We start from the raw sequence: 27,325 nt of genomic DNA, 5'->3' as shown, positions 1-27,325 counted from the left end.
CTAAAATATGTTCAAAATACAGGTTAATACGCTAGGCTCCATTTATGATGCAGCGAATGCTTTGGGCCTGAAACGGAAGTTAAGAGGCAACAGTTATAGGACCGCTTTTCCTTTTAGGTGGCGGATTGAAATCATCCCAATTTGATACGATCAGGATGATTAATGGCCTCTGCTAGTGGCTGATTTGCCACCAGTGACCAGGGGGCGGCATTGTACAAGCATTTCTCTAGAAATTCTTGTGCAATAATAAATGCAGGCAGAGTATGCTGTCTCCATTTAGCGATGTCGAGAGGACGATTCCCTATATCTAATCATGTCCTCTCAACATATAGTAAATCTACCCCTCTGTACCAAACATATATGATCTTATGAGAACAAAGCTTTAGAACTGATGGAAGGTAAATCCATCTCATTTGAGGGGGTATTAGACCAGCTGCTTTACAAGCAGAAACTCCTCTGTTATTGCCTGAGTAACAAACCGTCATAGTTTTCATGTAGCAAAAGACTAGGAGGCATGTGTGATGGCCTACTCCGAATTAAGATACTGTTAAACATGATGATTCTTATATCAACTGAGACCAGAGGATAAGTACAACTGTGGTCATTTTTGGGAGAAAGAACTTAAAGACTTGTCTACTTTAAGTGAAGTAAATATATTCCTTATCTGTGAGATGTTTATACAAAAACACTTAAAGTTTCTCATATGTGACATCACAACTATAGCTACCATTGCTGAATAAAAGAGAATATTTTCAAAGTTTTGATGATTCTCCATTTGATTATAATTAATCGAGAACTTACACGTTAAATATCAGGAGACTCTTACATATTACCCAACAACAAATGGACAGGTGGAACATTTTGTACAGACTCTTAATGGCTTTTCAACAGCATAACAGCTGAAAGAAAGATTTAAATGATACATATTTGGAAATTCATTCAGCACTATAAAACACTCTTCACCTATCTTCTGGAAATGTACCAATACAACTAATATAGGGCCATTTGTTTTGGAGTACAAAGAAACAAAAACCAGAAGAGTTGAATCAAGATAAACAATGGGAATACTTATGAAATGTTTGAAATTGAAGAACCTGCTTGGAAATCATGGATGAACTATTTGGAAGAAAGCAAAGTAACTTTCTTGATGTCAATATTTAAAAAAAAAATAAAAAAAATATGTGGCTTCTGTAAACAACAAGCAAGTCCCCCCGGCTACACATGTTGCCACTGATAGTTTTTTGTTTCTGGGATTTTATTTTTTTACATCCTCCTCTGGAAAAACTGAACATATTTTAAGAAGACAAAAAAGAAAGGAAAAGAAAATGCTTCTGTGTGCTTATATTTATGTTTCCTTAAAAAGACATAAAACTCCAAAAAATGCAAACATTGCTATGAAGAAACAGTGTTTAAGCATGCCAAAATAGTTTAGCAACAACTACTAAAGCTGTTTAAACTGATTTTAAAACTGAACGTAGAAAGTTTGGGTTTGTACACAACTCATTCATAAGAGTCAGCCTGTTCACTGACTGTTAGAAACATAGAAACATATAACCAAAAGGCCCATCAAGTCCACCCATATTACATGTAACTGTTTTCTTAGGATAGCCTTTTACATGTCCCTGGCACTTTTGCCACCACTATTGAAAATATATTCCATGAATCCACCACCCTTTCTCCCATTTCTCCTGAATATGCTATCCTCCATCTTATGATTGTGACCCATTGTTTTGGTATTTATATATTTATTTTTATTTTTTATTGGGAAAACCAAAATGAATACAAGAATAAATGTACAAACATATACATATGATATATATAACTCAGTTATGTTCTTATCTAAGTAGAATAGTCCATGTTGTGGATTATTTATGGCTCTCGTCCAGTATTTATTAAACATGCCTGTTTGTCCTTCTATCAGACAATTGTTTCTTTTAATAATAGCCCCATCCGGTTTCCCAAGCAAATTATAAACAATTTAACATAAAACAATAAAACTAAACATAAAAATGTAACATTGAACAGGCTATCTGGTTCTGTTTGTTAATATAAGTTATTTTGTCTCATTATTTTTGCTTTTTCTATTCGGTCTTATCTCAATTATATGTTTTCTCTTATAGACTATACTATAGTGGATTATATGAGGCTGCTTATCAGAAACCCAGCATTGTTTTTGTGAATGATTCCCAATAAAAATTCATGTCATGGCAGAGATCTATTTTCCCAACCTTAAAATAGTGGAATCTTTCCATTAGTAAAGTGGTTTCTACTAATTTCCTCCAGTCTGCTTCTGTAGGAATGTTTGGTGATTTCCACATTCTGGGGATCAGCTGTTTTGCTGAATTAAGTAGGATTTGAAAAAGGTGCCTTTTAATTTTACAAGGCATTTTAGGCTTCTCGTTTAATAATGATATTTCTGGTGTTAGTTGTAATTGATGTTGTAATAATATATTATTGCGATTTGTTATTTGTCCCAAAAAGGTTTTATTTTATCGCATTGCCACAATATATGAAGGGGATCTCCTCTTGTTCCCCATTCTCTCCAACATCTATTATTCGCTGTTGGGAACATATATTTAATTCTAGCTGGGGTTAAGTACCATCACATCATAACCTTAAAGGGACACTGTACCCAAAAAATTTCTTTCGTGATTCAGATTGAGCATGAAATTTTAAGCAACTTTCTAATTTACTCCTATTATCAAATTTTCTTCATTCTCTTGGTATCTTTATTTGAAATGCAAGAATGTAAGTTTAGATGCCAGCCCATTTTTGGTGAACAACCTGGGTTGTCCTTGCTGATTGGTGGATACATTCATCCACCAATAATGAAACCAAAAAAAAGCTTAGATGCCTTCTTTTTCAAATAATGATAGCAAAAGAATGAAGAAAAATTGATAATAGGAGTAAATTAGAAAGTTGCTTAAAATTGCATGCTCTTTCTGAATTACAAAAGAAAAAAAATTGGGTACAGTGTCCCTTTAATGGTTGTCTCTAAGGCTTTGGCTGAATGTGCAGATTTAGTTAATGCTTTAAATCTTGCTTTCCAAGTTTTTTCGGGGGTCTGTGTTCCTAGCTCTCTCTCCCATCCCCTGACATATCCTGGGATATTAGGATTTGTACTATTCATTATCAATTTATATAGTGTAGATATAAGTTTTTTGGATGGTGTGGTTTTTATGCATATTTGCTCAAAGGTTGTGAGGGCATGTGTCAAGTTATTTTTAAATGTGTGCGTGCAAATAAAATGTGACATCTGGTGATATCTAATCCAGGGTTTTAAATAACCATTATTTAAGTGCTCAATTTGATCCTTTGGCAAAGTTCTGCCTTTTTGGGTCACAAGATATATGGGAATATAATGTGGGTATTTGATTGGAGTTCCTATTTGAGCTCCTGCCCCTGCAGGATATTCTGCTAAATGAAGTAGTGGTGTAAGTGGGGAATATTTGGTTGTTATTGTAGTTTGTTTTCTACGTAGCTTCTTCCATTCTAACCATGTCTTGTTTACAATTGAAGATGTTGAAATCAAAATCTTGTGTGTGATTTCAGGGTTCCAGCATTGGGCTCCCAATTGTGTTGTGTCTGATAGGTGCATTTCTAATTGTACCCATCTTTTGCAAGAATCCAATGTGTAAGTTGACCATTCTACTTTGGTATTTATATTTTGTAGAAAAGGCTTTCAGTTTCCACTTTATTAAGTCCCATCATATATTTATAGGTTCCTATCATGTCACCTCTTTCCCATTTCTCCTCTAAACCAGGGTTTTTCAAACAACGGGTCATGACCCATTACTGGGTCGCATTACCGTATTTACTAGATCGCAAGCACCCGTTCCCTCTAGTACAGGTTCATGCATATAATGGACAGTTCAGAGGAATTCAAGCAGGGGGGGTTCTAAATTCTGCAAAAGCAATCAGGCGGTGCTGCACCTCTGGTGTGCAGGAAGATGCTATTACCAGTCATTCCTGTACTAACCTTTGGAAACAGTAGGAGGAGGAGCGCCCTCTGCTAGGTAGGAGGCTGTGCCCTACACTAGTACATAACTACTGATCCAATTTATGCTCTGGCATCCAATTTCTTTTCATTTGTTTCCCCTGCATTACCTCTAAACTCAGCTTGTTTCCACCCAGCAGCAACACAACGCTTCAGCTGCATTCCTGCCTGTGAAATCTGACAGGGAAGTGCAGGGGGGCTGGGGATTCCAACTCAACTACAAGTAAAACGTCAGCTTTTTTTTTTTTTTTGCTGCCAGTGTTTATGCCCCTCCATTTGCTTTGTGTATTATTTACTGAACTGCTCAGTTTTAGGCACATATGGCAAGCAGTGTATCACACAATGGCTATATTGCTCTCAAGTTGTTTCTTCTTTTTGTTTTAAGCTATATTATTAGTATATGAACTTCACAGTAGCTATTCTCATGCTATAAGTCAGTCCTCTCATACAAGAAATTCCTTTATATTGTGTGTAATATATATATATATATAACTTGGTAAATAACAGGGCCGGACTGGGACCAAAAAGAGGCCCGGGCATTTTAGGGCAAAGAGCCCCCCCCCCCCCCCACCTCGGCTCACCATTTCTTATTTAAAGGGACAGTCTAGTCAAAATTAAACTTTCATGATTCGGATAGGGCATGTCACTTTAAACAACTTTTCCAATTTACATTTATCATCAAATTTGCTTTGTTCTCTTAGTGTTCTTTGTTGAAAGTTAAACATAGATAGGCTCATATGCTAAGGTCTAAGGCCTTGAAGGCCACCACTTCTCTGGATGCATTTGACAGTTGCACACAGCTAGAGGGCATTAGTTCATGTGTGTCATATAGATAACATTGCACTCACGCCCGTGGAGTTACGTATGAGAGGGTACTGATTGGCTAAAATGCAAGTCTGTTAAAATAACTGAGATAAGGGGACAATCTGCAGAGACTTAGATACAAGGTAATTACAGAGGTTAAAAGTATATTAATATAACTGTGTTGGTTATGCAAAACTGGTGAATGGGTAATAAAGGGATTATCTATCTTTTCAAACGATAACAATTCTGGAGTAGAATTGTTATTGTTTAAAAATTGCCAGCAGCCTCTTATATATTAGGGACTCTAATGATTATTATCCTACATAAAATGAGAAATAAACAAAGTACAAAAACACAAATACATACACATTTTCCAGACAAGATAAAATAAAAGATCCAGCTTCACAGAGATTCAAATATCTGTATATGACAAACTATGTATAGGTAACGATGTTAACACACCTTTTATGTAGACACTGAAATCAACCTCTTGGCATCATAGATAAGCTTTATGGAAAATATTAGGATAATTACTCAAAAAGGATGAACTTCAAAGGGATTAATATAAAGTATAGTATCTTATAGTCCCCCAAACATCGATCTGTCTTACCCCCCCCCCAGAGGGCAAGTCCTACCGGAGAATGTATAGTGTTAGGGAACTTAGGGGCATACTTGAACGTTACTAATCAGGGGCTTAGGTGTTAAGGCACCCTGTGAGGGCTACTCTTGTGGCTGATGGGGTTTACAGGGGGGTGCTGAGGCTGATTGGGGTTACAAGGGTGACCCAGGGGCTAATGAGGGTTACAGTGTGGGGGTGCTGAGGCTGATTGGGGTTACAAGGGGGACCCTGGGGCTAATGGGGATTACAGGGTGGGGGTGCTGAAGCTGCTGGTTATAAGGGGGCGCTGAGGCTGATGATGTAACCACCATCAGCCCCAGGGCCCCCCTCTGTAACCACCAGCCTTAGCACCCGTCCCCCACCCTGTAACCCCCATTAGCCCCAGGGTCCTACTTGTAACCCCAATCAGCCTCAGCACCCCTCCCTGTAACCACCATCAGCCCCAGCCTCCGCCCTGTAACCACCATCAGCCCCAGCCTCCCCCCTGTAACCCCATCAGCCCCAGGGCCCCCCTGTAAATCCCATCAGCCCCAGGGCCCTCCTGTAAATCCCATCAGCCCCAGGGCCCCCCTGTAAATTCCAAGGGGGGGGGGGCTGGGGCTTATGGTGGTTACAGGGGGGAGGCTGGGACTGATGGTGGTTACAGGGCGGAGGCTGGGGCTGATGGTGGTTACAGGGAGGGGTGCTGAGGCTGATTGGGGTTACAAGTAGGACCCTGGGGCTAATGGGGGTTACAGGGTGGGGGACGGGTGCTGAGGCTGATGGTTACAGAGGGGGGCCCTGGGGCTGATGGTGGTTACAGGGGGGTGCTGACGCTGATTGGGGTACATGGAGTGGTGCTGAGGCTGATTGGGGTTACAAGTAGAACCCTGGGGCTAATGGGGATTACAGGGTGGGGGTGCTAAGGCTGATGGTTACAGAGGGGGGTGGGGATGATTGTGTTTACAGGGGGGCTGGGGCTGATGGTGGTTACAAGGGGGGCGCTGGGGCTGATGAGGTTTACAGTCTTAGCATCCCCCCTGTAAACCCCATAAGCCCCAGGGCCCCCCTGTAGATCCCATCAGCTCCAGGGCCCCCCTGTAAATCCTATCAGCCCCAGGGCCCCCTGTAAATCCCATCAGCCCCAGGGCCCCCCTGTAAATCCCATCAGCCCCAGGGCCCCCCTGTAAATCCCATCAGCCCCACGGCCCCCCTGTAAATCCCATCAGCCCCAGGCCCCCCTGTAACTACCATCAGCCCCAGCCCCCCCGTAACTTCCATCAGCCCCAGAGCCCCCCCTGTAACTCACCTCAGCCCCAGGGTCCCCCTGTAACTTCCATCAGCCCCAGCCCCCCGTAACTTCCATCAGCCCCAGAGCCCCCCCTGTAACTCCCATCAGCCCCACCTGTAACTCCCATCAGCCCCCCCAGGGCCCCACCTGTAACATTTTGTATGAATGAGAAAAGGTACTCTCAGTCTCTCTCTCTCTGAGACCAGACCTGCCGTGCCTCCTACCTGCCCTGCAGCTGCTGCTGGCCAGTCATAATAGTGGCGCTGCTCACTAGCCCCCTGGCCTCACGGAATGCCATTGCCCATGGTCTGGAGAATGAGATGGAGGCTGCCTAATCCTATGTATGGATGCGGATGATGGAGGTAGCATGTTTCTTCCGTCCGGCTCCACTCCAGCCACTGACACATGACACCCACGTGGACCCTGCACGCGGCATGATTGTAGTGCAGCCGCATGCAGGGCGTGTCACTCGCAGTGCGCGCTCAGCCTCAGAGCTCAGACCCAGGCCAGAAGTAGTGTGCCTGTGCGGCGGCGGCGGCCAATACTAATGATTGGGATTGAGGATACTGTTACTGTATATCAACTATGAGGAATTGGATTCTTTGACTGACAGAAGTAGATAGTAGTATACAATAAAGTTTATTAAACACGGAGTTCAGTTAACATATATTAAATATATATTTAACATTTAGAAAAAAAAATTCAGTTTAAAAAAAAAATTGTATGCCGTGTGAGGTTGCAGCCCAACTTCACTGCGGCCTACCGGGCAAATGCCCGGTATGCCCTATGGCCAGTCCGGGCCTGGTAAATAACCAGCACCAACAAAGTTGAAAACCCTGGTAACGGAGCTGTGTGTAGCACATGGCTCATTGCATATTCACTGCTGTGTGACGTATCAGGCTAGTGGAAGTGTTTCTGTGCAGATCTGCAAAAGTCCCATATCGATGTTAAAAGCAAAGCACTGTTTGCAGAGGACACACTAAATCCTTGAAATAGTATATGTTTCATGTAAGGCTAGAAATTATACATCGTATGCTGCTGGTTTGGAGGGTATGCTTAAACATTTGGTATAAACCTGTGATAAATATTGGAATTTCATACGCCACAGATCATACATTCCCTTGACAATGGCCCCTTTATATGATAAAGACACAGTTTACAGAAATTGGTCTGTACAATACTAGTCACAAAACAATGCCTGTCTGTCCCTTTTTTTCAACTAACGCCTATCCCCCTGTATCAGATCAATGTCATTTCTTATTTTTGATTGGCATGTATGATCTGTGGTGTATGAGATTCCAATATTTTTCACAGGTTTATATCAAATGTTTAAGCATACCCTCCAAACCAGCAGCATACGATGTATGATTTCTAGCCTTACATGAAACATATACTATTTCAAGAACTTAGCGTGTCCTCTTCAAACAGTGCTTTGCTTTTAACATCGATATGGGACTTTTGCAGATCTGCACAGAAACACTTCCACTAGCCTGATATGTCACACAGCAGTGAATATGCAAATGAGCCATGTGCTACACACAGCTCCGTTACCATGGTTTTCAACTTTGTTGGTGCTGGTTGCACCTATGACAACACACTATGAATCAGGAAGGGGCGTGGCTTCAGTGATGTGCACGTGAACGTGCACACACACAGTTGAACTAAGTTTGAAATCAAGATAGAATGTATATATAAAGCTGCATTGTCTCATAGTTTTTAACCTGTTTTTCCCTGTGGATGTCAGGCTTTGTCATCTGCCTGAAGGAACTGTTTGAACCATTTGATAAAGGTGCTGGTTGGCACCGAAAACGAGTGCTATCTAATTAGTGACTGTTTTTGCATATATAAAAAAGTGTGCAATATATATATATATATATATATATATATATATATATATATATATATATGTATATATATATATATATATATATACACACCTTTGGGGGGTTGTAGGTATGGCAAGGTACATACCTAGGTGGCGCATGGAATGTAGTTGCATGTCTTACTCTAATAGTACGAGGGTGAGGATTTGGTGTGTGTATTATGAGTGTGTGTGTGTAGGATGAGTGTGTGGTGTGTGCATAGTATGAGTACTGTATGAGTGTGTGTGTATAGTATGTGGTGTGTTTAGTGTGTGTGTTGTATAAGGGTGAGTGTGTGTTGTATAAGGGTGAGTGTGTGGTGTGTGTGTTGTGTGTGGTGTAAAAGGGTGAGTGTGAGTGTTCTATGAGGGTGAGTGGGTATAGTATGAGGGTGTGTGTGTTGTATGAGGGTGAGTGAGTATAGTATGAGGGCGTGTGTGTGTAGTATGAGGGTGTGTGTAGTATGAGGGTGTGGGTGTGTGGTATGAGGATGAGTGTGTTGGTGGGTGGGTGTGTGGTATGAGGATGAGTGTGTGGTGTGTGTGTGTGTGTTGTATGAGTGTTTGTGTGTGTGGTATGAGGGTGTGTGATGTGTGTGTAGTATGAGGGTGAGTGTGGTGTGTGCTGTATGATAAAGTGTGCTTGTGGGGTTTGTGTTACATAACAATGTGTGTTGTATGAGGGTGAGTGTGTGGTGAATAGAGTGTGTGTGTAGTATGAGTGTGTGTGGTGAATAGAGTGTGTGTGTGGTATGAGGGAGAGTGTATGGTGTGTGTGTGTAGTATGAGGGTGTGTGTAGTATGAGGGTATGTGTGGTGTGTGTAGTATGAGGGTGAGTGTGTGTTTAGTATTAGGGTATGTGTGTGTAGTTTGAGGGTGTGTGGTGTGTGTTGTATGAGGGTGTGTGTGTGTTGTATATGTGCGTGCAGTATGAGAGGGTGTGTGTGTAGTATGAGGGTGAGTGTGTGGTGTGTGTGTAGTATGAGGGTGAGTGTATGATGTGTGTGTAGTATGAAGGTGAATGTGTGGTGTGTGTTTAGTATTAGGGTGTGGGTGTAGTATGAGGGTGTGTGTGTTGTATGTGTGCATGTAGTATGAGAGAGTGTGTGTGTAGTATGAGGGTGAGTGTGTGGTGTGTGTGTGTGTGTAGTATGAGGGTGTGTGGTGTGTGTGTGTGTGTGTGTAGTATGAGGGTGTGTGGTGTGTGTGTGTAGTATGAGGGTGTGTGGTGTGTGTGTAGTATGAGGTTGTGTGGTGTGTATAGTATGAGGGTGTGTGGTGTTTGTGTAGTATAAGGTGTGTGTTGTATGAGGGTGTGTGTTGTATAAGAGTGTGTTGTATAAGAGTGTGTGTAATTATCTTTTGCAACACTTTGACTACAATCAGGAATAAAGTATGCACACATTTTTAGTCAGTGTGCCAAAATTTGCAGATTTCTTTATCTATTACTTCAGAAATTTTCAGACCAAACATAAAAATAGGGGGCCCGATCCGATATGCAGCGTCGCCCGCAAAAGCCGGCGACGCCGGTTTTTGCGCGTTTTTGGTATCCTATATACAGCGCCGCATCTAAATGCGGCACGTATATTTCACCCGTCGCTCGCAATTTTTACTCCCATAGGCTAACATGGGACCGCGTCGTAAGTCGGTATCCAATATCCAGCGCAAGGCCTTACGTGGCAAAAATGGAGAAATCTTACTCCATTATAACCTTGCCATAAAATACAGCCGTAGCAGGCCTTGCGCTGAGTATGGGAGCACCGTAACTCCCTAAAATGCCTGCAAAAAAACACCTAACGCATGCCCAATGTCTATCTACCTTTCAACCACAATCCCCCACCGCTATAACTAATAAAGTGCATTAACCCCTAAACCGCCATAGCCCACATAGCCTATTAAATCTATTAACCCCTAATCTACCGCCACCAACGTCGCCGCCACTATAATAAAGTTATTAACCCCTAAGTCCCTAACACCCCCCAACTTAATTATTATTTAAATAAATCTAAATAATATTACTAGTATTAACTATAGTATTCCTATTTAAAACAAAATACTTACCTATAAAATAAACCCTAAGATAGCTACAATATAATTAATAATTACATTGTAGCTATTTTAGGATTTATTTTTATTTTACAGGCAACTTTGTATTTATTTGAACTAGGTACAATAGCTATTAAATAGTTAATAACTATTTAATAGCTACCTAGTTAAAATAATTACAAAATTACCTGTAAAAAAATCCTAACTTACAAATACACCTAACACTACACTATCATTCAATGAATTAAATTAATTAACTACAATTAGCTTAAATTAAATACAATTAACTAAAATAAACTAAAGTACAAAAAATAAAATAAAAAAAATTACAGAAAATCAAAAAAAATTACAAGAAGTTTAAATTAATTACTAAATTACAAATAGCCCTTTAAAGGGCCCTTTGCGGGGCATTGCCCCAAAGTAATCAGCTCCTTTACCTGTAAAAGAAAATTACAATACCCCCCCAACATTACAACCCACCACCCACACATCCCTACTCTAAAACCCACCCAATCCCCCCTTAAAAAAACCTAACACTACCCCATTGAAGATCACCCTACCTTGAGCCGTCTTCACCCAGTCGGGCACAAGTGGTCATCCGATCCGGGCAGAAGTCTTCATCCGATGGGGCAGAAGAGGACATCCAGACCGGCAGAAGTCTTCATCCTATCCGGGCAGAAGAGGACATCCGGACCGGCAGTAGGCTTCATCCAAGCGGCATCTTCTATCTTCTTCCATCCGACGAGAAGCGACTCCATCTTGAAGACATCCGGCACGGAGCATCCTTCCAGCACAACGGACTAACGACGAATGACGGTTCCTTTAAATGATGTCATCCAAGATGGCGTCCCTCGAATTCCAATTGGCTGATAGGATTCTATCAGCCAATCGTAATTAAGGTAGGAAAAATCTGATTGGTTGATTTAATCAGCCAAGCGGATTGAAGTTCAATCCGATTGGCTGATTGGATCAGCCAATAGAATGCAAGGTCAATTCTATTGGCTGATCCAATCAGCCAATCTGATTGAACTTCAATCTGATTGGCTGATTAAATCAACCAATCAGATTTTTCCTACCTTAATTCCGATTGGCTGATAGAATCCTATCAGCCAATCGGAATTCGAGGGACGCCATCTTGGATGACGTCATTTAAAGGAACCGTCATTCCTTGTTAGTCCGTCGTGCTGGAAGCATGCTCCGCGCCGGATGTCTTCAAGATGGAGTCGCTCCTCGTCGGATGGAAGAAGATAGAAGATGCCGCTTGGATGAAGCCTTCTGCCGGTCCAGATGTCCTCTTCTGCCCATATAGGATGAAGACTTGTCGGTCTGGATGTCCTCTTCTGCCCCATCAGATGAAGACTTGTGCCAGGATCGGATGACCACTTGTGCCCGTCTGGGTGAAGACGGCTCAAGGTAGGGTGATCTTCAATGGGGTAGTGTTAGGTTTTTTTAAGGGGGGATTGGGTGGGTTTTAGAGTAGGGGGTGTGTGGATGGTGGGTTGTAATGTTGGGGGGGTATTGTAATTTTCTTTTACAGGTAAAAGAGATGATTACTTTGGGGCAATGCCCCGCAAAAGGCCCTTTTAAGGACTATTTGTAATTTAGTATAGGGTAGGGCATTTTATTATTTTGGGGGGCTTTTTTATTTTATTAGGGGGCTTAGATTAGGTGTAATTAGTTTAAACTTCTTGTAATTTTTTTTATTTTCTATAATTTAGTTTTTTTAATTTTTTTGTACTTTATTTTATTTTAGTTATTTGTATTTAATTTTAGCTAATTGTAGTTAATTAATTTAATTAATTGAATGATAGTGTAGTGTTAGGTGTATTTGTAACTTAGGTTGACTATTGACTATTTAATAGCTATTGTACCTAGTTAAAATAAATGCAAAGTTGCCTGTAAAATAAAAATAAATCCTAAAATAGCTACAATGTAATTATTAATTATATTGTAGCTATCTTAGGGTTTATTTTATAGGTAAGTATTTTGTTTTAAATAGGAATACTATAGTTAATACTAGTAATATTATTTAGATTTATTTAAATAATAATTAAGTTAGGGGGTGTTAGGGTTAGACAGGTTTAGGGGTTAATAACTTTATTATAGTGGCGGGGACAGATTAGGTGTTAATAGATTTAATAGGCTATGTGGGCTACGGCGGTTTAGGGGTTAATACTTGGATAGGTTTATTGCGGTGTGGGCTATGGTGGTTTAGGGGTTAATACTACTAGGATAGGTCTATTGCGGTGTGGGCTATGGCAGTTTAGGGGTTAATACTACTAGGATAGGTTTATTGCACTGTGGGGGGTTGTCGGTCTAGGGGTTAATACATTTATTATTAGGAGTGAGAGGGGAGATTGCGGATATAGGGGTATACGTGTCGGGCTTCTTTTTGGGAGGCGTGTTAGACAGTTACGGGAGATTTAAAATTTTAGTTAGTTTTCTTAGGCGCCGGCAGTTTCTAAAGTGCCGTAAGTCACTGGCGACTCCAGAAATTTGTACTTACGCTTATTTCTGGACATCGCTAGTTTATCCGACTTACGGCACTTTAGGAACTGCCAGCAGGGTATATGTAATACCCCAATGTGCGAGGTGAAATTACAGGCGGCGCAGGTTCCCTCGCTTGCTCCGAAACCTACGCCGTGTATAGGATAGCGCCCAGGGTCGCAAATGTATGTGGTATCATGGTACTGGGAAAAAAAGTTTGAAGAACACTGCTCTAAACTATAGATATTTAGATAAGAGTATTTCTTTGTATGTTTTTACTTTAGACCATGTGCCATTTTACTAACTTTCCTTTGGACAGTTTATAGTTTATTCATATCCTTTTGGAGTTCTGGTCTCCAGAACTGTACACAATATTCCAGATACCTAACCTGTATGCATAAGAACCTTTCACCTAGATTACGAGTTTTGCGTTAACAAGGGTGCGGTGCTAACGAGCAGTTTTCCCTCACCACTCACTTGCAGACAGCGCTGGTATTACGGATTTTTACAAACCCAGCGTTAACCATAAAAAAGTGAGCAAAGAGCAAAATTTAGCTCCACATCTCACCTCAATACCAGCGCTGCTTACGGTAGCGTTGAGCAGGTAAAACGTGCTCATGCACGATTTCCCCATAGGAATCAATGGGGGAGAGCTGGCTGAAAAAAAACCTAACACCTGCAAAAAAGCAGCGTTCAGCTTCTAACGCAGCCCCATTGATTCCTATGGGGAAATACATTTTATGTCTACACCTAACACCCTAACATGAATCCCGAGTCTAAACACCCCTAATCTTACACTTATTAACCCCTAATCTGCCGCCCCAAACATCGCCGACACCTGCATTATATTATTAACCCCTAATCTGCCGCTCTGTAAACCGCCGCCACCTACATTATAATTATGAACCCCTAATCTGATGCCCCCAACATCGCCGAACCCTACAATATATTTATTAACCCCTAATCTGCCATCCCCAATGTTGCCGCTACCTAACTACATTTATTAACCCCTAATCTGCCGTCCCCAACGTCGCCACCACTATATTAAATGTATTAACCCCTAAACATAAGTCTAACCCTAAACCTAACCCCCCCTAACTGAAATATAATTTTAATAAATCTAAATAAAATTACTATCATTAACTAAATTATTTCTATTTAAAACTAAATACTTTGTTACATTGTATCTATCTTAGGGTTTATTTTTATTTTACAGGCAATTTTGTATTTATTTTAACTAGGTACAATAGTTAATAAATAGTTATTAACTATTTAATAACTACCTAGTTAAAATAAAGACAAATTTACCTGTAAAATAAAACCTAACCTATGTTACAATTACACCTAACACTACACTATAATTAAATGAATTACCTAAATTAAATACAATTAATTACAATTTAAATAAATTATCTAAAGTAAGAAAAATAAACACTAAATTACAGAAAATAATAAAATAATTACAAGAATTTTAAACTAATAACACCTACTCTAATCCCCCTAACAAAATAAAAAAGCCCCCCAAAATAAAAAAAAATCCCTACCCTACACTAAATTACAAATAGCCCTTAAAAGGGCCTTTTGCGGGACATTGCCCCAAAGTAATCAGCTCTTTTACCTGTAAAAAAAAGTACAAATACCCCCCAACATTAAAACCCACCACGCACACAACCAACCCTACTCTAAAACCCACTCAATCCCCCCTTAAAAAAACCTAACACTAACACCATGAAGATCATCCTACCTTGAGAAGTCTTCACCCAACCGGGCCAAAGTCCTCCACGAAGCCGGCAGAATTGGTCCTCCAGATGGGCAGAAGTGGTCCTCCAGACGGCAGAAGTGGTCCTCCAGATGGGCAGAATTCTTCATCCAGGCGGCATCGTCTATCTTCATACACCCGGCGCGGAGCATCCTCTTCAAACGACGGCTGACTGAAGAATGAAGGTTCCTTTAAATGACGTCATCCAAGATGGCGTCCCTTCAATTCCGATTGGCTGATAGAATTCTATCAGCCAATCGAAATTAAGGTTGAAAAAATCCAATCAGCCAATAGAATGCCAGCTCAATCCTATTGGCTGATTGGATCAGCCAATAGGATTGAACTTCAATCCTATTGGCTGATTGCATCAGCCAATTGGATTTTTTCTACCTTAATTCTGATTGGCTGATAGAATTCTATCAGCCAATCGGAATTGAAGGGACGCCATCTTGGATGACGTAATTTAAAGGAACCTTCATTCTTTAGTCGGCCGAAGATATGAAGATAGAAGATGCCGCCTGGATGAAGACTTCTGCCCCTCTGGAGGACCACTTCTGCCCGTCTGGAGGACCACTTCTGCTGACTTCGTGGAGGACTTCGGCCCGGTTGGGTGAAGACTTCTCATGGTAGGGTGATCTTCAAGGGGTTAGTGTTAGTTTTTTTTTTTAGGGGGGATTGGGTGGGTTTTACAGTAGGGTTGGTTGTGGTGGGTTTTAATGTTGGGGGGGGGTATTTGTACTTTTTTTTTTTACAGGTTAAAGAGCTGATTACTTTGGGGCAATGCCCCGCAAAAGGCCCTTTTAAGGGCTATTTGTAATTTAGTGTAGGGTAGGTCTTTTTTTATTTTGTTTCTTTTTTTATTTTGTTAGGGGGATTAGAGTAGGTTTAATTAGTTTAAAATTCTTGTAATTATTTTAGTATTTTCTGTAATTTAGTGTTTGGTTTTTTTCATACTTTAGATAATTTATTTAAATTGTAATTAATTGTATTTAGTTTAGGTAATAATTTTAATTACAGTGTAGTGTTAGGTGTAATTTTAACATAGGTTAGGTTTTATTTTACAGGTAAATTTGTCTTTATTTTAACTAGGTAGTTATTAAATAGTTAATAACTGTTTAATAACTATTGTACCTAGTTAAAATAAATACAAAGTTGCCTGTAAAATAAAAATAAACCCTAAGATAGCTAGCTTAGGGTTTATTTTATAGGTAAGTATATACGGCTAGATTTAGAGTTTTGCGGCCAAAGGGGTGCGTTAGCTACGCGTGTTTTTTTCTCCCCGCACCTTTTAAATACCGCTGGTATTTAGAGTTCTCTGAAGGGCTGCGTTAGGCTCCAAAAAGGGAGCGTAGAGCATAATTTACCGCCACTTCAACTCTAAATACCAGCGTTGCTTACGGACGCGGCCAGCTTCAAAATCGTGCTCCTGCACGATTTCACCATAGGAAACAATGGGGCAGTTTGAGCTGAAAAAAAACCTAACACCTGCAAAAAACAGCGTTCAGCTCTTAACGCAGCCCCATTGTTTCCTATGGGGAAACACTTTCTAAGTCTGCACCTAACACTCTAACATGTACCCTGAGTCTAAACATCCCTAACCTTACACTTATTAACCCCTAATCTGCCGACCCCGCTATCGCTGACCCCTGCATATTATTATGAACCCCTAATCTGCCGCTCCGGACACCGCCGCCACCTAAATTATCCCTATGTACCCGTAATCTGCTGCCTACAACATCGCCGACACCTATATTATATTTATTAACCCTTAATCTGCCCCCCCAATGTCGCCACTACCTTACCTACACTTATTAACCCCTAATCTGCCTACCTGGACCTCGCCGCTACTCTAATAAATGTATTAACCCCTAAAGCTAAGTCTAACCCTAACACTAACACCCCCCTAAGTTAAATATATTTTTTATCTAACAAAATAAATTAACTCTTATTAAATAAATTATTCCTATTTAAAACTAAATACTTACCTGTAAAATAAACCCTAATATAGCTACAATATAACTAATAATTATATTGTAGCTATTTTAGGATTTATATTTATTTTACAGGCAACTTTGTATTTATTTTAACTAGGTACAATAGCTATTAAATAGTTAATAACTATTTAATAGCTACGTAGTTAAAATAATTACAAAATTACCTGTAAAATAAATCCTAACCTAAGTTACAATTAAACCTAACACTACACTATAAATAAATAAATTAACTAAACTACCTACAATTACCTACAATTAAATCAACTAAACTAAATTACAAAAAAAAAACACTAAATTGCAAAAAAATAAAAAAAGATTACAAGAATTTTAAACTAATTACACCTAAAAAAATAACAAAGCCCCCAAAAATAAAAAAATTCCCTACCCTATTCTAAAATAAAAAATTAACAGCTCTATTACCTTACCAGCCCTTAAAAGGGCCTTTTGCGAGGCATGCCCCAAAGAAATCAGCTCTTTTGCCTGTACAAAAAACATACAATACCCCCCCAACATTACAACCCACCACCCACATACCCCTAATCTAACCCACCCAAACCCCCCTTAAAAAACCTAACAGTAAGCCCCTGAAAATCTTCCTACCTTATCTTCACCCAGCCGGGTATCACCGATCCGTCCAGAAGAGGGTCCGAAGTCTTCATCCTATCCGGGCAGAAGAGCTCCTCCAGAGGGTCCGAAGTCTTCATCCTATCCGGGCAGAAGAGCTCCTGCAGAGGGTCCAAAGTCTTCATCCTATCCGGGCAGAAGAGGACATCTGGACCGGCAGACATCTTCATCCATGCGGCATCTTCTATCTTCTTCCATCCGGCGCGGAGCGTGACCATCTTGAAGCAGCCGATGCGGAGCCATCCTTCTTCACCGACGGACTAACAACGAATGAAGGTTCCTTTAAATGACGTCATCCAAGATGGCGTCCCTCGAATTCCGATTGGCTGATAGGATTCTATCAGCCAATCGGAATTAAGGTAGGAAAAATCTGATTGGCTGATTGAATCAGCCAATCAGATTCAAGTTCAATCCGATTGGCTGATTGGATGCAATCAGCCAATCAGATTTTTCCTACCTTAATTCTGATTGGCTGATAGAATCCTATCAGCCAATCGGAATTCGAGGGACGCCATCTTGGATGATGTCATTTAAAGGAACCTTCATTCGTCGTTAGTCCGTCAGTGAAGAAGGATGGCTCCGTGTCGGCTGCTTCAAGATGGTCCCGCTCCGCGCCGGATGGAAGAAGATAGAAGATGCCGCATGGATGAAGATGTCTGCTGGTCCGGATGTCCTCTTCTGCCCGGATAGGATGAAGACTTCGGACCCTCTGGAGGAGCTCTTCTGCCCGGATAGGATGAAGACTTCGGACCCTCTTCTGGACGGATCGGTGATACCCGGCTGGGTGAAGATAAGTTAGGAAGATCTTCAGGGGCTTAGTGTTAGGTTTTTTTAAGGGGGGTTTGGGTGGGTTAGATTAGGGGTATGTGGGTGGTGGGTTGTAATGTTGGGGGGGTATTGTATGTTTTTTTTAAAAGCAAAAGAGCTGATTTCTTTGGGGCATGCCCCGCAAAAGGCCCTTTTAAGGGCTGGTAAGGTAATAGAGCTGTTAATTTTTTATTTTAGAATAGGGTAGGGCATTTTTTTATTTTTGGGGGCTTTGTTATTTTTTTAGGGGGCTTAAAGTAGGTGTAATTAGTTTAAAATTCTTGTAATCTTTTTTTATTCTTTGTAATTTAGTGTTTGTTTTTTTGTAATTTAGAATCCTATCAGCCAATCGGAATTCGACGGACGCCATCTTGGATGACGTCATTTAAAGGTACCTCATTCGTCGTTCAGTCGTCGGCCGGGATGGATGCTCCGCGTCTGTGGAGCGAAGAATGAAGATTGAAGATGCCGCTTGATGGAAGATGCTGCCCGATGGAAGAAGACTTTGCTGCCACTTGGATAAAGACATCGCCGGGATGAAGACCTCTTCTTTGCCGCTTGGATAGACATCGCCCGGATTGGATGAGGAGTTTGGCCCGTCGTGGTGAAGATAAGGTAGGGAGATCTTTAGGGGGGTAGTGTTAGGTTTATTTAAGGGGGGTTTGGGTTAGATTAGGGGTATGTGGGTGGTGGGTTGTAATGTTGGGGGGTGGTATTGTGGTTTTTTTTTCAGGCAAAAGAGCAGTTTTCTTTGGGGAATGCCCCCACAAAAGGCCCTTTTAAGGGCTGGTAAGGTAAAAGAGCTTTGAACTTTTTTTAATTTAGAATAGGGTAGGGATTTTTTTTTATTTTGGGGGGCTTTATTATTTTATTAGGGGGCTTAGAATAGGTGTAATTAGCTTAAAAATCTTGTAATTTTTTTTATTTTTTGTAATTTAGTGTTTTGTTTTTTTTGTAATTTAGTTTAGTTTATTTAATTGTATTTTTAGATAGATATTTGTAGTTTATTTAATTTATTGATAGTGTAGGTGTATTTGTAACTTAGGTTAGGATTTATTTTACAGGTAATTGGGTAATTATTTTAACTAGGTAGCTATTAAATAGTTCATAACTATTTAATAGCTATTATACCTAGTTAAAATAATTAACAATTTACCTGTAAAATAAATATAAACCCTAACATAGCTACAATGTAATTATTAATTATATTGTAGCTATCTTAGGGTTTATTTTATAGGTAAGTATTTAGATTTAAATAGGAATATTTTAATTAATAATATTAATATTAGATTTATTTTAATAAGAGTTTAGTTAGGATGTTAGAGTTAGATAGGGTTATTATACTTAATACATATATATCTAATATAATAACAATATTAACTATATTAACCCTAATATAATTAGGGTTAATATAGTTAATATATATAATATAATAACTATATTAACTATATTAACCCTAATATAATTAGGGTTAATATAGTTAATATAGCTTGCGGCGGTGTAGGGGGATTAGATTAGGGGTTAATACATTTATTATAGGTGGCCGCGGTGTAGGGGGATGTAGATTGTAGGCAAAAGAGCAGTTTACTTTGTGACAAAGCCCTGCCAAAAGCCCTTTTAAGGGCTGGCAAAAGAGCTGAATTCTTTGGGGCATGCCCCGCAAAAAGCCCTTTTAAGGGCTGGCAAAAGAGCTGTTACTTTGGGGCAATGCTTTTTAGGGCTATTTGTAGGGTTAGACTTAGGTTTAGTGGTAGGGGTAGTTTAGTATTTTAGGGGTTAAATAATTTAATATAGATGGCGGCGGGGTAGGGGGATTAGATTAGGGGTTAAATAATTTAATATAGATAGCGGCGGGGTAGGGGCTCACTTTAGGGGGTAGGTAAGGTAGATGGCGGCGGTGTTAGGGGCTCACTTTAGGGGGTTATAGATTTAATATAGCTGGTGGCGGTTTAGGGGTTAATAACTTTATTAGGTTGCGGCGGGGTTTGGGAGCGGCGGTTTAGGGGTTAATGCATATTTTATTGTTAGGATAGAGAGGGGGGATAGTGGATAGAGGGTTAGATGTGTCGGGCTATGTTAGGGAGGCGTGTTAGACAGTGCGGTTGATTTAGACTTTAGTCAGGTTTTGTAGGCGCCGGCAGTTTCTAACGTGCCGTAAGTCACTGGCGACGCCAGAAATTTGTACTTGCGCAGATTTCTGGACATAGCTGGTTTATCCGACTTACGGCATGTTAGCATCTGACGGCGTCGTATATGGGATAGCTCGAGTTGCGAGCTGAAACTGCGGGCGACGCGGGTTCCCTCGCTTGCGCCGCAAACTACGCCGTTTATCGGATCGCACCCAAGATGCACAGATCCTAATATAAAAATCCAGTATAAAACTGTTTAAAAACTTACTTAGAAGCTTAGAAGGGGTTTGGTTAGGAGTCTGAAAATCAGAGCAATGTTATTTAAAAATAAGCAAAACTATTCATTTAAAAAAAACAAAAACTGTATGGGCTATATAAATAGGTCATCTACAAAACAGAAAAAATGAGTGTATAATGTCCCTTTAACAACTTTCCATTTTACATCTATAATCAATACTGCTTCATTCTCTTGGTATCTTTTATTGAAGAAGTAGCAATGCACTACTGGGAGCTAGCTGAACACATTGATAAGCCATTGAAAGAGGCATTTACTGTATGTGCAGCCACCAATCAGCAGATAGTTCTCAGCTCTTGAGCCTATGTATGCTTTTAAACAGAAGATATCACAAGAACAAAGCAAATTAGATAATAGAAGTAAATTGGAAAGTGTTTTAAAATTGTATGTTTTGTCTGAATGAGGAAAATGTTTGGTTTCATGTCCCTTTAAAAGGGACATGATACCCAAATGTTGAAGGACTTAAAAGTGATGCAGCATAGCTATAAAAGGTTGACTAGAAAATATAACCTGAATATCTTTGGAAAACTGGAAGATATTTCACCTCAAAATATCCTCAAAAGCCACATCCCATTGTGAAGGGACTTTAAGCCATTCAGGATGTTAGTCCAGGGACTAGCAAGGGAGTGTGCATCTGGCATGTTCAGGCACAATCATGTTTTTTCAGTTTAAAGGGACATTTTACTCAAAAATGTTCTCCCCTTTAATTTGTTCCCAATGATCGCCTTTACCTACTGGAGTGTATTAAATTGTTTTGAAGTATTTCCTTTATCCTTATATTGGCATTTGAAATAGTTGATTTAGCTGTGGTATCCCCACCTATACTGAAAGTTTCTGTCCTTAGGTCCAAGCTATAGATAAGCTGTATAAACACAGTCAGCAGAAAAAAATCACACTCCCAGTGGGGTATTGAAGAGATAATATAATAAAATGTTAATTTTCCATTGTTCTCTCCAAGTACAAAAATAAACGGCACTGTAAAGTGCCCATACTTTGCGATTTATGGGAACTGTGTGTTCCCTGTAAATATTTATGTATATGCTTAAATAATGTACATACTGTATATATAGACTATGTGGTATATTTAATCAGCTTGTTGGTTTGACAGAATGCTTTATGCCTTTTTCAGTGATGTTTTTTATCTGTAAATAAAACTGTTGCACTTTCCTGAGCCTGTGTGCATTTGTTTGGTGGTCATTGAAAATCTCTCAGCCATATATCTACATTTTAGATTAAATAAAGGGAACCCTTTTTTTGAGTGCTGCAATCCCCCACCTATCTACAGTATCTCATATAGCTCTACTGTGCCATATTCTCTTTCTTAATGATTCTGGATTAATATATATATATATGTAAATATCTATTTAAAAATACATAGAACATTTTCCCCTGCAGGAAGAACATGTATGTAAAAAATGTATGCTAAATTCAAAGTAAAACACATTATTTAAGTATAAATACATATGTACATATATACACAGACACACACATACACACATATATATATATATATATATATATATATATATATATATATATATATATATATATTTATTTATATATATATATTTATATGTGTAAATATACTATGGTTTCCTAGTCAGGGGTTACAAGCTAATAGCCCAGAGGTAAAAATTTACTAGTCCACGAAATGTTAAATACAGGAAAAAGAGAAATTTCTAAGTCATCCGCTTTCTAGGTTGCCTGGGACTTAGTGGACCACTGGATATTTCAATATATATATATATATATATATATATATATATATATATATATATATATATATATATACAGGGTTGGCTCCAAGGGGGGGCATTGGGGGGTAATGCCCACCCAAATAGAATGCTGTGCCCCCTCAAAAAATATTGATATAATCATACGCTTCAAAAATAATAAATAAAGTAATGAATTGTTATGTAATGCTGCATGCTGGGGGCGGAGTTAGCTGCTGAACTGTGAGGTTGCATCACGCATCTGCAAGGAGCTCCGTGTCTTAACCTCTTATTTGAAATTGGAAGTTAATTAGAGACTTTTTGGACTCGTCTTTAACCCTATTAATTTTACCTAACTATCGTGAGTTACTCATTTTCTTAAACAATAGACCACGATAAGAATATGATTGTATCATATAAATATAAGTCTATAACAGGCTACCAGCTTCTATCGATGCCTCAAAAGTGCACTGTGATCTTAGGCCACTTTTGAGGCATCGATAGAAGTTGGTAGCCATTTATAGACTCATATTTATATGATACAATCATATTCTTATAGGTTCACAGTACATAAGTTGTATTAAGTAGCCTGATATCCGTTAGTTATTGCAAAACAGGTATAGCTAAATCTAATCTACAAAATTACCAGTACCTGAAAACCTAGTATCCTCACTGCTATTGCAAACAAAGGGGTTAATTGCATTGGGGGGTTTGGGGTGCATGGCTGTTTAGGGTACATGGTTGAGATTTGAGAATGAGTTTAAGAGTTTTGGATCATGGTGATTAAGGGGTGAATTGTTTTATGGAGCTATTGCACTGGGGGTCTCAATTTTAATGGCTCTGTTTTAGTGCACTGCATAGGATTTAGACTTTATTCTTTTACCTAGTGATTTAGCACATATTCTCCAAATGTTAATAGTGGGGGATAAGCCAGCCAGAAGAATATGTAGGTCTACTCTTATTTTGACTCTCATACATGCTTTGTAAATGCGTGCCCCCCCAATGAAAAAAAAATGCCCCCCATTTCATTCATTCTGGAGCCGACCCTGTATATGTGTGTGTGTATATATATATATATATATATATATATATATATTATATTTTTTTTAAGACATTTATATGTATTTATATATAGCCCTTTCTATTCAAATACCTTGTCACATACCATATACCTTTTAACCCTTATAACTTTTTTTTTGTTTTATTATTTATATTAATTATTTTTATTAGATAGTGTATATATAAGTGTAACACTTTATTTTTTATTTATATTATGTTTGGTGCAAGTTTTTTTTTCAACCTTAAAAAAACTTTATGCAAGTTTTCAGTCTCACTAACTTGACGAGCGTAAATTTAACGCAGGCGCGTTATTTCAATATTGCTCATCCTTATGTTAGAGCACCACTTTCAATCTACCGAAAATTGTTTTATAGTTATCTGAAAGAGAAATTCCATTAAAAAAAGGAGGATACAATGTTTAATTAACGGGAAAAAAAACATTTTAATATGCATCCATTATTTATTTTACTGTTTTTTTTCTTCAGATAATTGGGGAGGAAGTCGAACATGTGTTCTAGGGGAATGTTTTGTTCATTACTTAGGCACTGGCTATGCAATTGACAGCAATTTTTTGGTAACATCTTATTCTCTTGTTGAGAACTTATTCAAAAGAGCTTATATTAGTTAACAAAAATTAAAAGCTTAATTAAGAGGAACTGAATGAAATAATGGATATTGGATCAGGTTCATATGCTCCTGGAATTAAACTTAGGTACCTACATGTTAGTGTTGGCAGTTGCTGTCAACCATTCCCCAGCAAGTCCAACCACATCAAGTCCACTGGAAAGCTGATTGAAAAAACGAGGATGCCCTAATAGGAGAGAAAAATGCTTTTCTAAATGTTCAGAATCATAGATGTATAATAAAAAAAAATCTTCCTCAAAATTTGTACAAATAATATATATAACAATTCCTAATCAATTAGATGTTTCATTTTTGGGTCTTAGCCAATACATTTCAAGGTTGTGGAGAAAAGCAAATGCTACTTTCCAGCTCTCTTTCTACCTGTTTATCACACACAAACTTGTTTATCACAATGCTTACATCAATTTAAACAGAAGTTATTTTTATATATAACATGTTTCCTTCAAATAAAGCTAAGAGTGGACAGAGAAGGAAATAACAAATGCAAACGCCTGAGGTAGAATTTATTGCATTATGGAAGTGGGTTACAATTAGAAATGATATTATATATAGAGGTCACATGTATTATTTCCTAGTGCTAACTAAACAATGTTGCCTTTTTAAAAATGGCAAATTTTGAGATTCTGACCATTTTTAGATATGTAAATGATAATATGCACCCTGTATTTAATTGATAAGTAATTGCTATGACTTAGTCACTATATTCAAAAATTAACTTGAAAGAGCGGCAATTAAAAAGGTTAAGTTTGTGTTATTTAAATTTAATTAAAACTAAAATAGCAGAATAATTTATAAAGCTCAGTTACTGATTGGTACAAATGTTCCATGCAGCTATCAACCAATAAGAATTGGTAGGAAGTCCCTGTCAGCCAATTAACATTATTAGGAAGTACTTATCAACCAATGAGTATTGGTTTGAAGAAGAACACAACTGATAAATCAATAATAGTTTCAGTTTACATTTAAGCAGGACTTATACCCATATCATTTATAGTAAGAGGGCAACATGAAGTAATAAGCAAGTAAAAAATGTGTCAGCTAACAAGGCTATATCTATAGCTGATAAACAACCTTATATATAGTGTGAAGAAAACATCATAGGAAGAAAACAGCATTTTTAAACACCTGTTTTAACTCCATATTTAAGGGTATCTCTGCAGTCAACAAGAATCTGTTCCAGTGGCTCAGGTTGATCGGATAATTCCAAATTAAAACCTTCCAGGCCTTCCAGTAACTGATGTGGGTGATGAAAGTCAAGAACTTTACTTTTCCCATCATATGTTTTTGTTATGTAACCCAAGAGAATATCTACAACTTCAAGTAAAAAATGTTTTGTATATTTTTCTCCATTCCTGGCTGGCAGTAGATCTGTAATTAGAATGAAAACTATATTACTCATATATCATTTTTATGTTGAAATAAGAATAAAAAAAAAAAATCTTGAAATAAATGGTTTTTTTTGCCAATTGTTACTAATCATGCCATCAATTCTTTCCGATAATTTTATAAATTTCTTACTCAGCTGTACAATACATATCACTATTATTTTCCTGAAACGATACACGTTTCATTACATTGTTGACAATTGTTACTAAATACAGATCTATTATTTACAAATGATTGTATATATATATTGTTGCAATCGATCATGAAGAAATTAGCCACCTATGCTCAACAAACTGAAAACAGGCAATATTATTGAACTTATTTAAATCATTCCTATGTCAGTTGGGTCTGATAGAGTAGCGAAAATTTCTAAATGGTATAATCTATTCCTTACTATTTAGTCAGCAGTATAAATTTTCAATATATGTATATATATATATATATATATATATATATATATATATATTTATATATATATATATATATATATATATATATATATATATATATATATATATATATATATATATATATATATGAAATCCTTATTAGTAAGAGTAATGGTGGCTTTTAGCAGTTGGAAGACGGTGATGTAGTCCTTGCTTACCTTCCAACATTTATGCTACCCCTATATAGAAATCCAGGTTTAGTTACTCTTTTCTACAGGTCCCTGTCAGAGGTCGGCTGAGTCTGTTGCTGTACCTGCCCTGCAGCTGGATCCACAGATAAGTGTTTTTTACCTTCTAGGTGAGAAGGACATAGCACTTTGGGGATTATAATTACTCATTTAATTTTAGTGGTCATGAGACTTATATCTCTTCATATTTGGGATAATTTTGGGCAGTAGAAGCAGAGTAAGGTCCTGCTTTATGGATTGGTGGTATCCTAATGGCGCCTAATTTCCCTCTTTGAGGATCTAGGCTAAACTTTATATGCTGGGATCAGGATATTTTTTTATTTTTTTTAAACAGCTTTATTGAAGTAAATTTCAAAAATTACATCTTGGCTGTGACATCAAAGCCATCAAATAACAGAGGAAACAATCCAAGTGTGTATACTAAACATTGCTGTTAAATTTACATTATAAACATCAATAAAACAATAACAAAATAATTCGTCTTGTCAAAATATTGTGCTTGTCTCTTCTTTAATAAGTAACACAAATCGGCTCAGACATAATGTTGAAACTATCGAATCTGTTACATGCCCTTAAATCACTGTGTGCAGACTATGCTGTTGTGCTTTGTTGTAATATAAGTTTCCCACATTATTTTCATTTGGATGTATCTATCTAGCCTTCTATATTTCATGTAGGCATACTCCTCTAAATCCAAAATGCGACTTAGGTTACTTTGCCACTGAACTAGTGTAGGAATTTCTCCGCTCTTCCAGTTTTTTGCCACTAAGCTTTTAAAACCATTGCTCGCTATGTACAACAAGTTTCTCTTATGAGTCGGAGTCTTACCACTAACTATATTAAACAGCCATATCAGTGGGTCAACAGGTATGTCCATTTCTAACATGGTCGAAACTTCTTTGGAGTTCTCCTCCCACCTTTTTTTAAGAGGAGGGCAGGTCCACCATATGTGTGTCATATCTCCTATGTAGGCCCAGCACCTCCAACAGCCACTATTGCTAGATGGGAATATCTTGTGTATTATAGAGGGAGTAAAGTACCATCTCTGTATAATTTTGAGATTCAATTCAACTAGTCTGCTAGATGTTGAGGTTTTCGTTATAGCAGCGAACATACTCATCCTATCCTTATGTGAAAGGTCTAGGCTGAGCTCCCTCTCCCAGCTCTCTATATAGTGTGGTATATTTAGTGAT

The 27,325-nt window shown here is 38.4% G+C and overlaps 1 protein-coding gene across 1 annotated transcript in view; it reads right to left on the bottom strand.

Moving 5' to 3' along the window:
- LOC128661590 (glutamate decarboxylase 1-like) overlaps positions 1 to 27,018 on the bottom strand; it is a 161,829-nt gene extending 134,811 nt beyond the window's left edge. The window contains exons 1-3 of the mRNA XM_053715827.1: positions 26,961 to 27,018; positions 25,235 to 25,477; positions 24,185 to 24,275 (exon numbers count right to left, since the gene is read on the bottom strand). Of these exons, the coding sequence (XP_053571802.1) occupies positions 24,185 to 24,275; positions 25,235 to 25,477; positions 26,961 to 27,018 (392 nt within the window). The remainder of the gene's footprint in view (positions 1 to 24,184; positions 24,276 to 25,234; positions 25,478 to 26,960) is intronic.
- Positions 27,019 to 27,325: the final 307 nt, after the last annotated feature.

This window comes from Bombina bombina, chromosome 5 (assembly GCF_027579735.1).
Source record: "Bombina bombina isolate aBomBom1 chromosome 5, aBomBom1.pri, whole genome shotgun sequence".
Classification (NCBI taxonomy): Eukaryota; Metazoa; Chordata; class Amphibia; order Anura; family Bombinatoridae; genus Bombina; species Bombina bombina.
Note: the sequence above shows the minus strand (reverse complement) of the source record. Positions and strands in the feature narration are given on the sequence as shown.